The 17423-nt window shown below is 38.6% G+C and overlaps 1 protein-coding gene across 2 annotated transcripts in view; it reads left to right on the forward strand.

The window, feature by feature from the left end:
- Positions 1 to 17423, forward strand: part of ELP3 (elongator acetyltransferase complex subunit 3) — a 68089-nt gene that overhangs the window by 276 nt on the left and 50390 nt on the right. Inside the window, exons 2-7 of one of the 2 annotated variants that reach the window (XM_012775393.2) lie at positions 3441 to 3540; positions 4549 to 4687; positions 7112 to 7182; positions 8283 to 8346; positions 10625 to 10693; positions 11825 to 11979. In XM_012775393.2, coding sequence (XP_012630847.1) covers positions 3441 to 3540; positions 4549 to 4687; positions 7112 to 7182; positions 8283 to 8346; positions 10625 to 10693; positions 11825 to 11979 — 598 coding nt within the window. The remainder of the gene's footprint in view (positions 1 to 3440; positions 3541 to 4548; positions 4688 to 7111; positions 7183 to 8282; positions 8347 to 10624; positions 10694 to 11824; positions 11980 to 17423) is intronic. The other variant, XM_020282490.2, reaches the window with a different exon arrangement.

The raw sequence follows: 17423 nt of genomic DNA on the forward strand, positions 1-17423 counted from the left end.
CTCATTTTACCTGTTGCGTTTTTTAAACCAACCTACCTTTACTCTGTTCCTCTTTGGCAGTCATTATATGTCTTTTGCATAAAGGGCAGGGAAAGCTATATTCCAAAGTGTGCACTCCAAGGAGTTAACGCGGTCGATTTAACGGGTTCTCGGACTCTTCATTTGTTAAGATTTGTTTTGCGACATAATTGATGTTTGTTTACTTGAGAGTTTCTTTTAAAGCCTTAAAATATTAAACACCCTGAATTACCCTTGGATTATGTGGAACAGTTGTGCATGCAGTTGTTAGCATTTGTATTACCTTCTGAGTTAGCATGGAGCGATTCCATCTTTGGTTTTCAACAGGGTGGAGTCAATTTTAAATTCTCTCACAAGTTCTATTATCTGTATACACTCATTTGAGCAATCTAATAAAGTAGATAAGGATAGTGGTTATCATAATAGCTACCATTTATTGGCCCTTTATTAGTATCATATTCATTTTACAGATGAAGCTGACATTAAGAGAGTTAAGTAACTTTCCCAGTCCAAAATTATACGTAGGAGGTGTGAAGGTAGTTAGTCAGGCTGTATCTATGACCTTAAAAAATATGTAATGAAAAATAAATGTGGCATTAATCACTGTGCCTCTTGGCATTAACTGCTAGCCCTCCAAGCAACAGCTCCAAGTGTTCACGTTACCTCGCAGCATCAAATTTTGCATGCTGGCCCGGCGTGGTGGCTCACGCCTGTAATCTTAGCACTCTGGGAGGCCAGGCGGGTGGATTGCTCAAGTTCAGGAGTTCGAAACCAGCCTGAGCAAGAGTGAGACCTCATCTCTACTAAAAATAGAAAGAAATTAATTGGTCAACTAAAAGTACATAGAAAAAATTAGCTGGGCATGGTGGCACATGCCTGTAGTCCCAGCTACCCAGGAGGCTGAGGCAGAAGGATTGCTTGAGCCCAGGAGTTTAAGGTTGCTGTGAGCTAGGCTGATGCCACGGCACTCTAGCTGGGGCAACAGAGTGAGATTCTGCCTCAAAAAAAAAAAAGTAAAAAAAAATTTTGCGTGCCCCAGGTTAATTTATCTCACTTTAACTTACTTGCTCCTTTTCAATTTGTCAGGCTTCTTTTAACTTCATCTGTCACCAAGCCTCATTAGTTTTTACTTAGAAATTGCCTCTTGAAATCGTTTACTTCTCCTCATTCTGGACACCATCCTCCTAACCCACCTTGCGCAATAACTAATATTTGAATAGTACTTTGGATTTCATATACATTATTTCAATTGATTTTTACAATGGTCTTGTGAGATTTGTATGTATTTTTCAAATTTTACAGGAAATGAGCACTCAGAATGTTATTTATCTTCCCTTTATCACACAGGCAGTAGGGGTTAAGACTGAGGCTTTCTTAAATCTTGTAGGTTTTTTTTTTTTCTTTTTAAACAGTGTTGCCTTTCAAGAGCCTGTTACTTAGTATCCACATCTTCTAAATCATTCTTTTGCTCAGGCTGGAGTACAGTGGCAAGATCATAGCTTACTGTAACCTCAAACTCCTGGGCTCAAACAATCCTCACACCTCAGTCTCCTGAGTAGCTGGGACTACAGGCATACTCCACCATGCCTCGCTAATTTTATTTTTTTGTAGAGACATGATCTGACTATGTTGTCCAGGTTGGTCCCAAACTCCTCTCAGCCTCCCAAAGTGCTAGGATTACTGGTGTGATCAACAACATACCACTGTGAATCATTCTTTGTCCTGATAATGTTCTCACTTTCCTTAAGCATTACTTTCATTTTTTTATTTCCAAAGTTGAGAATATATAATTCTCTGACTATTGCATTCCATTTAAATGCCTTTACCTAGTGGCCAGTGTACCCTCTAATCTGTTCTTTACTACACCCTATCAGAAAGCCTGTGTTCTGGTAGGCAGTGCTCCTATGCACAAAGACACATAATTCCTAATTCTGACGTTATTCCTTCTGGATTGCCTTCTGTTTTGTGTGTCTAAGTCCTGCCCATTTAAAGAACCTTGTGTGATGTCCTCCATGAAGCCTTTTCCTGCTAATTTACTCCTGCTGTTAGTTGATTCAGTCAAGGACTGTATATGTGGTTTTTAAATCTTATCTATTTTTAATCAGCTGAACCCCTTCTACCTTTTTTTCCTCTCCCACTACCCTTTTCCTCTACCACTATGCCACCACCAATCCTGCCTCTGTTAGGATTAGATAGCCCCTAAGGCATCTTTGTAGAACTCTGAAGTGCTGATTTGCATGGCTTAGAAAGCTTTAAGTCTTTGATTATAGATGGACTTTTTTTCCTCTCAGATCATTGTGTATGTCTTAGCCTTGCCTCATTAATTAGAGGCAGTGTGGTGCAGTGACAAAAGTGTAGTTGTGGTGAAAAGACCAGGATTTGAGTCTTAACTATGATGTTTACAATGGTGTCTTAGCTTGCCTTTGCCTCGTTTTTTACATCTGTGAAATAGAATAAGAGTACCTACCTTACAGTGTTATTGTGAGGTTTCAAATGAGATAAAGAGTAAATGAAAGAGTTCCGGAACAGCCAGTGCTTTCTCATTCATACTTCTGTCTGATGGCTTTGTTATCTTTGCATGCTAGCTTTCCCTACAGGCAAGAAGCATGCTTGCTGAGAGCCTCCAAGCTGAAATCTCTCAGCTTTTGTCACTAGAAAAAGACCAACATTTTTTTGCCCTTAGGAAAAGAACTTAGATTTGTCTGGCTTGGATAGATGCCCAACCTTGAACCAATCATCGAACTGTGATTGAGGGGATGAGATCATATAAGAACATGTTAGCTTCAGCTATTGCCTTTGGATGAGAAGGGGAGCCCCACTTCCCTGGAGAAGTCATGATAGTGGGCAGACAATAATTTAGAAATGCATTAAGATCCTTACTTAGATAGGCATATAACCCACATCCCTATTTTGATTACTACCTCTGCAGACATCTGTGTTTCAATTTCACCCCTTGGCATCTTTATGGGATAGGCAAATATTACTGCTCTATCTACCTCACTTTGTTCTGAGAATCAGTTGAATTAATGCATTTAAATGTTCTTCATGAACTCTTAAGTATTATGCAAATATTCATAATTACAAATCTAGAGATAAAGGGAAAATATTTAACTACTTTGGTTCTTTCCTGTATCATTGGGTTCTTTTTCTTCATGTTTGTTTCTACTCTGTCTGTAATCCTCTTGTAGTAGATGTGTTTTTAAAGGGATCTTCTCTAATTTACGGGTAAAGCCAGGTTTGTTTTAAATTAAAGATACAAAAGATACAATCGAATCGTAAGTAGAGGTTTAGTGTCTTATAAACTTGAGCTTTTCATTTGTCATATTTGGAATGATTTTTGGAAAGAAAACATCTACTAAATCAAGTTTTAAAATCTTTATTAATAATATGATTTTTGACATCATTGAATGTTATCTTTCCAGGAGATCTCAGCCCTGCTGAGCTGATGATGCTGACTATAGGAGATGTTATTAAACAACTGATAGAAGCCCACGAACAGGGGAAAGACATCAATCTAAATAAGTAAGTGGCTCTATAAAAAGGGAGCAACCTTGTTCTTAGCTAGTAGAGTTCTTTTATGAAATTATCTAATACTACTCATTTTCTATCTCATGTTTCATTTTAGTTAGGAATTTTAGCTTTCTGCCTTGTTCTGTCACTCATTTCTTTGTGGCAGAATTGTCTCATAGCCTAATAATACTAATAGCTTCTGACATTTATTGGGCACTTACTATATTCCAGACACTGTTATTAGTATATTGTATATATTAGCTCAGTTAATTCTTTCAAAATCTGCATGAAGTAACTATTGCTATCAGCCTCATTTGACAGGGGGGTCATGTGAGGCATAGCGAGGTTAAGTAATTTGTCTAGGGGTAAATAACTAGTGATTGGCAGAGCTGGGATTTGGAATTAGGTTATCCATCTCCAGATCTGTCTCCTTGGCTACCTCACTTCATCCTACTTCTCTTCCCTACTGTCTCAGTGGAAGCAGCAGCTCGCTCTCTGCCAGGAAAACCCTTCCTTTGTGGCCCTTGATCTAATGTAACCCTTTCGTGCTTTAGGACCTCTTTGACATGTTCATCCACTTCCTCTCCATAGTCATGTTCAGCATGGACTTTGCTATTCCTTCAAATAAGAGTGGTCTTTCATCTCTGCATCTGTATTTTTAACTATGTATTCTTTCTTGTATAGATCTTCCCTAATGGAAAGGTTTTCCCCCAACCCCAGCTCGTCTAATCACCACATGCATGACCTTTTTGTAGACCTTATTCTCTGTTACTTGAGATACTGCACCCATTCATTGGGCCCTTCTCCCTCCGTAGTCCCCTGGTTTTCTTTCTGATACTTGAGGGTGAAAAGAGGAAATCATTCATTCATGAATTTTATTCTTCCGTGTCCTGATATTAGCAGACTTAAAGCCATTCTTGTCACATGGTGAAGGGATAGAGGGGTGACAGGAGTTAATGATGTTATTTATATGTCATCCTTTATTGTGATCTTGATAATGCCAGATGCTTTACTTTTCAGGGTGAAAACCAGAACAGCTGCCAAATATGGCCTTTCCGCACAGCCCCGCCTGGTGGATATCATTGCCGCTGTCCCTCCTCAGTATCGCAAGGTCTTGGTTCCCAAGTTAAAGGCAAAACCCATCAGAACTGCCAGTGGGGTGAGTGATCCTGACATACTGACACACTGTATCTGTTCTGGCAGAAAGCCCTACTTCCATGTAACTCCCAGATAGTGAGGTGGAGGTGAAAGATTCAGACTAATGAAGTCCTTGTGTTATGATCTGTGCTGGAGTTGTGGACCATCTTAAGCTGGTAGCTTTCAATATAATTGGTGCTGACAGAAGGTACTTTTAAAATACAGTTAATGGTGCTAGAGTAGTTCTATATGTTAATTGTGAGTGCTATGGGAGTCCAGAGGACAGAGATGCCCCGGCAGCAAAAGAGGCTAAGGAAGGCCCAGGAGAAAGCATGGAACTTGCTTGACCTGTAAGCCAAGAAGAGCCATGGGACCGAGGTCACAGGGAGTTAAGGGACAGATGTAGAAATGACGAGAAAGGTGTGGTGTATGCAGGGAACAAAGAGTACACCAGACTGACGGCAGTTGATAATTCATTTGAGAAAACAGCACAGAACCTGGCCTGTATAGTAAACTCTTGATAAAAGATTTTTGAATTGGACTGACCTTATCAATGGTATGAGATTTCATGGAAAATTATTTATTTTGGTGTTTCTATAAATCACTGTTTAATAAGTTAAATCTTAATTTTTATTATGAAAATAATCACAAACTTATAGAAAAGTTGAAAGTACAGTACAAAGAAACTTTTTTCCCTGAACCATTTTGAGAGTAAGTTGCAAAGCCTGTGCCTTTGATACTTTACTGTATATTTCCTACAAACAAGGACATTTTCTTACATCACCACGATACAGCTATCAAAATCAGGAATTTAACGCTGATACATTACTGTCATCTAATCCTCAGGCCTCATTCAGAGTTAACCAGCTGTTTCAATAATGTCCAACTGGGCCCAGTTCAGAATCACGTGTTGCATGTAGTTGTCATGGTTCTGCAGACTAGACACTTGCTCTGTCTTTGCTTGACTTCATTCCCTTACCACTTTTGAAGATTTCAGGCAAGTTATTTTGTAGCACGTCCGCCATTTGGGTTTGTCAAATGTATCATCATAATTAGATCCAGGTATGCGTCTTTTGCAGGAACACACATGGGAAGGGATACTGTGTTCTTATTTTCTCCTGTCAGGTGGTACACAGTTTCAGTTTGTCCTATCACTGATGTTATTCATTTTGAGCAAGGTGATGTTCACCAGACTTCTCTGTATTTTTTTCCACTTTGTAATTAAAAAGTGTCACGTGGAGAAGTATTTTGAAACTAGGTAAATATCCTGTTCCTCATCAAACTTCTAGTTTACTTATTCATTTATTTGTATGAATGAATTAACAATTTCCTATTTGGTGGGCTATAATCTGTTACTATCAGTGTTTGTTTTGATGTACAAATTACCCTAGATTTGACCAGTGGGAGCTCTTTCAAGCTGGTTTCTGTGTCATTTTGAAATGCCTCCATCATTCTTTGAGCTGTTTCTAGCTTTCTGGCACAATGAAATGTTCCAGGCCCATCTCGTACATTCTTTGCCCCAGCCCTGGAATCAGCCATTTTTCTAAAGAGCTCTGGTTATTTTTAGTGGAGAAAGGTATTTAGAAACCAAGGTCTTAGTGCTAGGTATGCTTACTGCTGTTAGGGAATTGCTGCTCCCAGACTATTTCAGTGGACCAAGCTAGGACATGTATGTGTATAGCTGTATATGCATATGCATAACACATTTTCATTTATGTTTATTTATATATCAATCTATTTCGAAAACTCTTGAGTTCACAGCATCTTCCATTCTATACAGCCCATGGAGTTCATTTTAGTTCTTTCCCTTTCCATATTTACAACTTCATTCTCTGAGGATGAGAAACATGGCTTGCATTAGCTTTAATGTATATCCTTATTTGACCAAGCACTTCAGATGTAACCAGTCTTGTCTCTCTTCCACCACCTCCTTTCCTTACTCCACTTAGCTCTGTCAGGCCCTGCAGAATACTTTATACACAGACCCTGTGAAACATGAAGTCCCTGACTTAATAATCCCTGCTGTAAATATTGAGATCTAGTGTGTCCGTGAGGAGCTTGAATTATGAAGGTTAGGTTTATATATAATTTAATGGAATTGCATAAAGTAATTTTTTCTGGTAGTCTGTTTTTGTAAAATAATAAATCAGAAAGAATAAGAATCATTGGGGCTTTAAAAATTAATTCCTTATTTTGTACTTAATTTATTGTATAATATAATACAAACTCATATAGTACATATGTACATTTTAAAGATTATTAATATTGAAAAGAGATCACCCTTGGACCCAGTGTCCAGCTTAAGAAACAGCATTATCAACACCTTCAAAGCCTGCTGTGTGCCACTGTTTGCATTCCTTTCCCATTCTTCTCAGGGATAACCTTCTCTAGAATTTTGTACTAATTATTCTATAATAGCTTTTTTCAATTAGTCTTTCTGTTATAGATTGCTGTTGTAGCTGTGATGTGCAAACCGCACAGATGTCCACACATCAGTTTTACAGGAAATATATGTGTGTAAGTAGGGTGATTTTGTTAAGTTTGTGTGTCTTTGTATTTTAGTTGAACTAGTATATCCCCTTAGAGCCTTTGATCAGTACATGCTGCTAATATCTATAACTTTGATTTAATAGTTTTATAGATTTGTTCTTTGAGACAAGCAACTAATGAAAGGATATTTCAGTGCTTAAAATTGGAACATACGAATATTTTAATTTGTTGCAATATGCAATAAAAAACATATAGGTTATGGAACTCACAACAGTAGGCATTCTGTTAACTTAATAAATGAAATGTGGTAATAAGAGTTGCCTAAATTCCAAATGTCAAAATTTTAAAATGAATCTAGGGTTGTGCTTGGTGATGCATACCTGTAATTCTAGCACTTTGAGAGGCCAAGGCAGGTGGATTGTTTGGGGCCAGAAGTTTGAGACCAGCCTGGGCAACAGAGCAAGATCCTGTCTCTACGAAAAATGGAAAAATTAGCCAGGCATAGTGGTGCCTGCCTGCAGTCCCAGCTACATGGGATGCTGAGGCAGGAGGATCACTTGAACCCAGGAGTTTGAGGTTGCAGTGAGCTGTGATGATGCCACTGCACTTTAGTCCAGGCAACTGAGCAAGACCCTGTCTCAAAAAATAAAGAAAGAAAGACAATTTGAATGGGAAAAGTATAATAGAAAATTATCCTTATAAATAACCTGTAGATTTCTGAAACTTAGCTATTTGGAAGAGTTAGCAGAAGAGTATGCATAATTCTAGGTAGGAATACTAAATGGGAGAAAGATTGTCTTGAGTGTGGCTACCAAGAAAGCACTGTGAGTATTAATCTAAACTTAGGGAAACTTAGTTCCTGTTATTTGCCCCTGAAAGCTTAAACCTCTAAAATAATAATGACTGCAGTATTTTGAAAATGAATGTAAATAGTGTTCCTTTATGTGTTTATCTTGTTTGCTTGTTATTAGAAAATACATTATTTACAGATAACTGCAAAGGTAGACTCTTCTTTGAAAATGAAGTTCATTTGATACCAGGGAGTTTATGAAGACTGTAGATAGTTGAACTCGACTTTCGAACTGAGTTTTGTATCTGACATTCTTGTTCCCTTGTTGTATTGGCAGATACTGCCCTGGCGGGCCTGACTCAGACTTTGAGTATTCAACGCAGTCTTATACTGGATATGAGGTAAGGTCATTGGAGATTGTCCTGATGAAGTGTTACATCATCCTTTACCCATGCTGGGCTAGAGTGCCGTGGCATCGGCCTAGCTCACAGCAACCTCAAACTCCTGGGCTCAAGCGATCCTCCTGTCTCAGCGTCCCGAGTAGCTGGGACTACAGGCATGCACCACCATATCCAGCTAATTTTTTCTATATATTTTTAGTTGGCCAATTAATTTCTTTCTATTTTTTTAGTAGAGACAGTGTCTCGCTCTTGCTCAGGCTGGTCTTGAACTCCTGAGCTCAAACGATCCTCCCACCTTGGCCTCCCAGAGTGCTAGGATTACAGGCGTGAGCCACCATGCCCAGCCCTGGCTTTCTTAAAATTTATTATTTTTTTCCTGATTATAAAAGCTATTCATTCACCAAATGTTTTCTCAGTGTCTACTACTGCCATATCTTGGTCTAGTCACTGGAGAAATACTTCCGTAAGTCATTATTAATAAATCCCAGCACTGTACAAACGAGGAAACTGGGGCATAGAAGGCTCAGAGACACACCACTAGTAAGTGACAACCAGATTTTGAACTCTGTGCATTTCTCACCGCTACATTGTCCTGTCTCTTTAGCAGTGAAAAAACTGACAAGGTCCTTGGTTTTGTAGAATTTACATTCTGATAATGGAAGATAGACAGTAAGAAACAAACAAGAAAAATACCAGGTACTAATAAATGCTAAGCAGAGAAGTGAAACTAAGGAAGATAATGGGAGCTAGAAAGGTTTTAGCTATAGTGGTTGGGAAGGATTCTCTAAGCAGACGATGTTTAAAGCTGAATCCTGAATGAAAAGGAGAAGCCAGTCTTGAGAATATCAGGAAAGAGCATTCCTAGCAGACAATTAGCTAGAACAAAGGCACAAGATGGGTAAGGTGGTAGACTATTCTGGAACACAGTGGGTGAGGGGAAGCAGGAGTTTGGGAGACAGCTGAAGTGGGGGGTTTGTAAGCCAGGGTGAGTGGGGAGTTTGGATTTTGGTAAAGGTGTCACAAGAAGCCATTAGGATTTAAAGCAGGGGGCATGATACAGTCCGATTTAGGTTTTATGAAGATCATCTTGATGGCCACATGGAGAAAGGGTAGAACGAGGACAAGAGAGAAAGCAGGAGACCAATGAGCCACTTTTGAAGGAGTCCCCTCCTCAGAAGAGGTCAGAAGCCAGCAAACCACATAACTTTTTCCTCTCATATATGTTTTCATTTTTTCCTGGTTTTTAAGAGTTCAGATTTTTAAAAATACAAAAGGAATTATTCAGTGAAAAGGTCCCCCCTCATTCCTGTCCCCTAGCCACCCTTTTCTGCTCCATCACTGGCAGTCAGTGTTATCTATTTCCCCTGCCTCCTGCAAATATATTCTAGAGAACACAAGCATGTACAGGTTGAGCATCCCTTATCCAAAATGCTTGGGACCAGACATATTTCACATTTCAGATTTTTCCAGATTTTGGAATATTTGTATGTATAATAAGATATCTTGGGGATGGGACCCAAGTCTAAACATGAAATTCATTGATGATTCATGTACACCTAGCCTGAAGGTAATTTTATACAATATTTTAAATAATTCTGTACATGAAACAAAATTTGTGTTAAGTAATCACATGTGGGATTTTCCACTTGTGGTGTCATGTCAGTACTCAGAAACTTGGATTTGGGAGCATTTGGGGTTTCAGATTTCCAGATTAGGGATGCTCAACCTGTTCATGTTCTTTATCCTACTTTCTTATTTATAAGGTAGCATATCAAAACACTGTTGTGCTCCTTGCGTTTTTCATTTAATGATACATCTTAGCAAACATTTTATATCAGTACGTTGTTCTGTGGGTGAAGAGTATTCCATTGTATGAAGAGAGTTAAAGCTATTTGTTAAGCCATTCCAAACTATGTTGTATTTAAGAACCTTATTTAAAAGTTCTTTTACCATATAACTCTTTTGAATAGTGAATGCACATCTATGTCTGTGAGTAGCAGAACACTTTAATGACTCTGGGCATTCATAAGTATTTATACAAAAGACAAGCACTATCCAAGGAGACACACTGCTGTTAAGATACTATGACAGTGGCAGTGGAGACCAGCCAGATGCTGTTTAGGACATTGTTTTGAACCAAGAAAATAAGATAGGGTACAAGCCAGGTTTTTAGTATTCAAAACCATGGAGAACTTTATCTCTAATACCATCCTTCTGAAACTACTTTCCACTTTTATTCTGTATGTGAGCATGACAATATTTTTCTCCTTTTTCTTAGCCAACCTCCATGCGAGCTATCCGTGCCAGATATGACCCTTATCTACAGACAAGACATCGAATAGAACAGGTAAATTTTTTAAAAGCACTTTTAAAAAATTAGATGTTTACAGTTAGTAAGAAGTTATTGTTGCTTGATTTGGATTGAACCTGGAATAAGCACTAAAAAGGTGTTTTTCCCTTTTGTATGTTTTTAGTATCTGTCTGAGGGTGGGAGACTGTTTTGCAGTGGCCAGCAAGATCAAAACTACTAATTCAGAGGCTATTATTTTTTAAGGGTTTGATGTTCTCTAAATTTCTTTCAATTTGAAGGATGTCATTTATAGTATGCAATTTGTGGAATGAGAGTATGAAAGTTTTTTGTTTTTTGTTTTTTTGAGACAGACTTTCACTCTGTTGCCTGGGCTAGAGTATCATGGCGTCAGCCTAGCTCACAGCAACCTCAAACTCCTAGGCTCAAGCGATCCTTCTACCTCAGCCTCCTGAGTAGCTGTGACTACAGGCATGCACCACCATGCCCGGCTAATTTTTTCTATATATATTAGTTGGCCAATTAATTTCTTTCTATTTATAGTAGAGACAGGGTCTCACTCTTGCTCAGGCTGGTTTTGAACTCCTGACCTCGAGCAATCTGCCTGCCTTGGCCTCCCAGAATGCTAGGATTACAGGCGTGAGCCACTGCGCCTGGCCAGAATTTTCAATTTTAAACTGCTTTCTTGATTTTTTTCTTTCTAATCTAGTGTTCTTTTTTCTTCTATTGCATCAAGTCCTGATCATGTTGGATAATCATACATATATAATTGTTGCCTGATCATAAATGCATCTTTTTTGTCCCCAATGCTTAACACAAAGTCTGGCATAAAATACATGATCAATAAATATTTATTTTTTACACATATAATTATTTGTCTTTATTGTTTTCTAGTTCATATTCTTTGTGTTTTTAGATTTCCACTTAACTCTGTAGGTATTCAAGTCAAGCTTCTTGTTTATTATTTTTAATTCTCACTCTCCCTAATTGAGCTGTTTTTTTTCTTTCAGACTTGAGTCTATTTTTTTATCCACAGATTTAGCTAAATATGTTTAATTGGTTCTCATTTTTAAACTTTACTGATTAAAACACTGCAAAGTAAAATTAGAAATTTACAATGCCTTCTTAGAGTTGCTTATATCTCTCTAATGCTGAATTTGTGTCTTTCAGTTAAAACAACTTGGTCACAGTGTGGATAAAGTGGAGTTTATTGTGATGGGTGGAACATTTATGGCCCTTCCAGAGGAATACAGAGATTATTTTATTCGAAATTTACATGATGCCTTGTCTGGACATACTTCCAACAATATTTACGAGGCAGTCAAGTAAGAAATCCTTATTTTATCATAGTCTCAAAGTGGTTGTCAGTTTATCCACCTAGTGGTGGCCTGTAAGAATTCCTTCTGTTGTATGTCCACTTTCTTATTTCTTATAGTCTCTCCTGTTTTGTGGGAAAGGATTATTTTCATTGAAAATAAAAAATAATTATGGTTCATTGATATAGTAGTGTTCTCAAATAGAAAGATTCACAAAATAAGGTCTATGAAGATATGTTCAGCCTTAAACTGGTCTAAACTACAGGAGTAGTTTTGACTGGGCTAGTTGAATTTTCAGCCCCCCAAGAAGACAACTGAGGGTACTCTTTATGTGAAACATTTCACTGTCATAAAAAAAATAAATAAATAAAAATATCAACAAAACAAGTTACTATTATTTACAAATTAATTTATTGGTAACTATTATTTAATAACTATTAAATAATGTGTGTTTATGATTAAGATCTCAGTCTGTTTGTGCTTCTGTAAACATAATACCCGAGACTGGGTATTGTATAATGAACAGACATCTATTGGCTTACATTCTGGAGGCTGGGAAGTCCAATATCAAAGTGCAGCATCAAGCAAAGGCGTTCTTGCTGCCTCACCACATGGCAGAAAGTGAGAGAAACAAAAGGGGGCCTAACTCACCCTTTTACAATGGCATCAATCCCACCCATGAGGGCAGAGCCCTTGTGGCCTAATCACCTCTCAGAGGTCCCACCTCTTAATACTGTTACAATGGCAATTAAATTTCAACGTGAATTTTGAAGGGGACAAAGGTTCAGACCACAGCGGGATCATTTACTCATTCTGAATTCTAGTTGACAAAATTATGCATTCTTTTATACCTTGTGTCTTGATTTTTAGAAGAATAATTTCATATATAGTTCAACAATTTAAGAAGTAAAAGTCTTAAAATAGTTTTTGTTTCCAAAGTTGCAGGAACAGTAGTTACTTATGTACCATTTCTCTTATTTGCCAAGTGTTTGAGGGCCCACTACTATGCACTGTTTTAGACCCTGGTGAACAAGACAGATACTGTTCTTGCACTCATGGTGGTTACATTCTGCTAGGTCGACAAATTGCAAACAGGAAATTCTATGATGGAAACAGACAGCTGTGATAGAGAATAAATAGGGCTATTCTCTAGATGGAGTGGTGATATTTAAGCTGAGACCTGAAGTATAAGGAGTCAGTGAGACCGAGTGCAGAAGTGATAAAGACACTGAAATGGAAATAGCTTCAGGTGTTCTAAGAACACAGAGGAAGCCAGTGTGGTTAGATCCTAATGAACAAAGGAGAGAGTGTTGTGAGATAAGGTTGAAGTGTTAGGTAAGGTCCAGATTATATGTGCTTTCGAGGAGTTGAAATTCCATTTGAAATGCAGTAGGAAGTAGATGAATGGATTTAAACAGGGAAATGACATACTCTGGTTATAGATCAGGCCATTCTGACTATTGTCTGGCTAACGGATTAGAGCAGTGCAAGAGTGAAATTGGGAAACCAGACAGGAGGCCATCTGATGATACCCTTCCCAGCTCAGACAAGGGTAGGGACAGTAGTGATGGTGAAGAGACTGTGTTGGGAGTAAGAAAGGAAGGAGTCGAGCATGACACCCAGGTTCTGCCTGTCAGAATGGTAAGAGGGTAGAGCCATACACTGAGATGAAAAAGGCAGAGGGAAGAGCAGGTTTGTGGGAGAAAAATCAAGAGTTCTACTTTGGGTGTGTGAAGTTTCAAATGCCTGTGATACATTTAAGTGGAGATTTCAGTGGGCTCTAAATCCTAGAGAAGTCTGGGGTGACTACAAAATTGGGGATTATCAGCTGGTAGATGATATTGACAACCATGTAAATGGATGAGATCAGCTAATGGGAGAGTCTCAGATCTCCAAGGTATACTAAGTGAAAAGCAATTTTTAGCTTAATTCTTCTAGTATGATCCCATCATTTGTGTGTACATGCACATTTATATAAATATAAATGTAAATATATAGATAAATTCATAGACCGATGGTCATCATGGGCATTAGAGCTGAGGAGGAAGGGACATGGGAAGTGGAAGTAAGGGATGTTTGCATCTACTCGGTTTGCAGTGGGTCAGGCATTGTCACAGCTGTTTTATTCACTTATTTAATACAGTAGGGCCTTTGGGTTAAGTATTCAGATTATTCTTACTTTACAGGTGAGGAAACTAAGGCATAGGGAGATTAAGCAACTTGCCCAAAGTTGCACAGGTAGAGGGTGGGGTGGGGATATAAACCCCAGGCAGCTTTGCTTTCAGAGCTTGGACTCTGCTATAATGCTAGAAACTGTGCTAGGTGTAAACTTGAGAGTGTGCACATGTGAGTGTGTCTTTGTATACTCACACGCGTGTGCACATCATCAGAGCTTGAAAATGCTGGAAGCAATATGATCTCTTTTTCCTCGCCCCATCCTGCACCACCTCCAGGCTTTTCTCTGGCTTCTCTTTTATATCAGGGGAGGGGGAAAGGGTTGTGTAGCTAATTATGAGGTGGTTCAAACAGTGCCACCTCTTAGAGTATTTGTGATGAAGAGTAGGACCAAATTTTGAATGGACTTAAAGGTAGCTTTCATCACCCTGTAATTAAAGTCCTTGTCACATAGTAGGCATAAGTAAATATGTGAATGAATCTTGAATGAATGATAATTTATAAATCAAATATTGGTAGCTAATGACCTAGGGAGGACTGCCTCTTGGAATTGGGGACAGGGACATCTTTTTGTCCTCCCTACTTCACCCATGCCCTTAACTTCCTTTGTTCTCCTTGGGTTTATAAAAATGAAAAGAATAGATGGGCTTTTTCATAAGTTTAAGTAAATACCAAGGGTCGCTCAAGGGGGCCTATGTGAAAGGTTCGGCAGCTGGGAGAGAATATGTGGACAGCAGCCTACTTTTGTTTGATTGACTCTAGGGAACATGACGGATGGATTCTGTGTCCGTGAATCTAGATGTGTAGTGGTGTGATCTCTTCCTCCTATAGTGGGTTTAGTAGCGGATAAGACAGTGACTGTATTTTTATTCCTCATTCAAAACCTTGATCATTCATGAATGTGAGTCATGCTTAGCAAAATGCTGAAGTCTTCAAACTTTAAAGGAGTAGTGATGCAGTCCAACTCATTCCTATTAATAATACTGAAAAATCACCATATAACTTAGATAAAATGTGATTTGAAGAAAAGCAACCTTAATTAGTTCAAAGCCCCAAGTCAGTGGAATGGCAGCAGTACCTCAGAGCATGTCTGCCTACAATTCCTTCAACTCTGAAAATTCCCTAACTGGAGGATCTGTCAGGACCATTAAATTCTTCTACCCAGGCTAACTAACCTATTCTCTTTTCTCAGTACAGATATTCTTACATTGAAGACCCTGCATCTTAAGTGGGATTGAGCTATAAATATCTTAGACCTGGCTCCCTGACACCAATAAAAGTTTGCCACTAAGCTTTTCACAGCCTGCAGTTTGCTTACCCTGGGCTGTGTGGAGCAGGCCAGCTGAGATCTGTATAATTTTTTTAGGATGCAGCTGGTTTGACATTTTCATCCATTGAAACTTGAAATGTTGCTTTATTCTTGATGTGACGTTTTACTTTTTGCAGAAATGTTCTAGTGCCTAGTGGTGCTTGAACGTAAGTTGTCTGTTGTCGGGGTGAAAATGGAGTTACGTATTACAGCTACCTAGCTTCAGATTACTGTGTGTTTATAGAAAGCCCTTTGGAGAAGAAACCTTCTTTCAGTAATGGGCTAGGGAAAACCCGCGTTTTGTGTTTTGTTCTTGAATTCACCTCAAGAGGGCAACAACACTTTACTTTCAGATAAAAATTTATGTATGATTTCAGTCTTTGTTGCAACAAATCTCATGAATGGCTCTTGGGAAATAATAAAAATACAATCTGGGAGCTGTAAAACCATCCATAAACGTTACGCTGAATTCTGCCAACACACATTTTACATGTTTTGCTCTTTTCTTTGGTCTCTATACTTTTATGAGATAATCTGAAAAAAAGCCAACTTGTAGCATATTATTTGCTTTGTAGAGGTTAAATTTTTACTACAAACTCCCCATAATAGAATTCATATTTGTTTTGAGGGAAACTTTGTATCATTTGAAGAAATAGGAGTCTGGTCCGTGCTATAGACCTAGAGACAGAAAATTATTTTCAAATGTTGGCATCATTGTGAAATAAAGAGCAGCCCAGAGAAGTGGTTTGACATAATGTGAGTTCACTCCAAAATGTGTGGACTTGGCCTTGCTGTGCTGTGTTACCTTGCACAGAGTGTATTCGTAAAACTGGTTGGTTTATCCACGTAGCCCAACTGTCTTAGGTATAAGGTGATGAACTTCATACTTATTTTACTATTGGTCGATATCAATTGCTTGCTAGCTGCATAAATGTAACACTGACTTTTGTTAGCTTAGCATGTTTTTTTTTTTAAGCTTTTAAATTAGGTTAAAATGTATATATTGTGACAGATGAGTCAACAGTGTTTAAGGTTAAACGTCTCTGTTCAAATTAGGGTCACAATTTACTACCGTATTAGCTCAAGTGTCCCCACTTTCTTTTCATATGTCTAACCGAATTAAAGTGTTGCTTCTTACTTAAAAGAATAGGAGTTATGGTAAAGAAAATCCCCAACAAATTGAGCCTGGTTATTCTTTATGGTGTCAGTAGCAGGCAGTGCATTCTATCCTTGCGGATGGAAAAATTGGAAAGCCAAGCCAACAGAGTTCAAGGACAAAGCAGGTATGGTTTCTGTGAAGGCTCATTAAATCAAGCAAAGTGCTAATCACTCATCACTATCAGCTAGAGGGAGACTCTCAGTAGTCTCCAGAGAGCAACAATAACTGGTGACTGCTGTCCTGTAACAATCATAGCTCTGGAGGTGAAAAGGACCACAGTGGGATCTGAGTCACCCATTCACCAGAATGCAAATGTTGCCAGATAACTCAGAATAACCTTTAAAATGGTTTTATTCCTTTTTAATCAGCTTTGCCCAGAAGCAGTTTTGCATTCAATCTTTAATGCTCCTTGGCTGTTTTCACAAGATGCAATTTGAAAGGGTAGTTACCCATCAAGAAGTGAGTGAGTCATACTTTCTCCCTGCGGAATTTTTAATTCATTTCCGTTCCTTCCTCTTTTTCCCCCCTCATCAATGACTTTACATCCTCTAACTATGTTCTTACATGTCTTGGAAAAGCTAGAGTGCTAGGTAATGCTTGGTACCAGGCCCAGAAGACAATTCGTAGACTTGCAGAGCTATGAAGGAAGCAAATGCAACCCAGAGAGGCCCGAAAGTGACTGAGCCCCTTGCCTTGCTGCCCTGGGCCTCAGCTCTGGCAGGCCTCAGGGACCTCCTGCATTTCTGGGATTCGGCTCTGATGACTCCATGCCCCTCACTTTATATATTGAGCACTTCACTTCCTCCTTTG

This window comes from Microcebus murinus, chromosome 24 (genome assembly GCF_040939455.1).
Source record: "Microcebus murinus isolate Inina chromosome 24, M.murinus_Inina_mat1.0, whole genome shotgun sequence".
Classification (NCBI taxonomy): Eukaryota; Metazoa; Chordata; class Mammalia; order Primates; family Cheirogaleidae; genus Microcebus; species Microcebus murinus.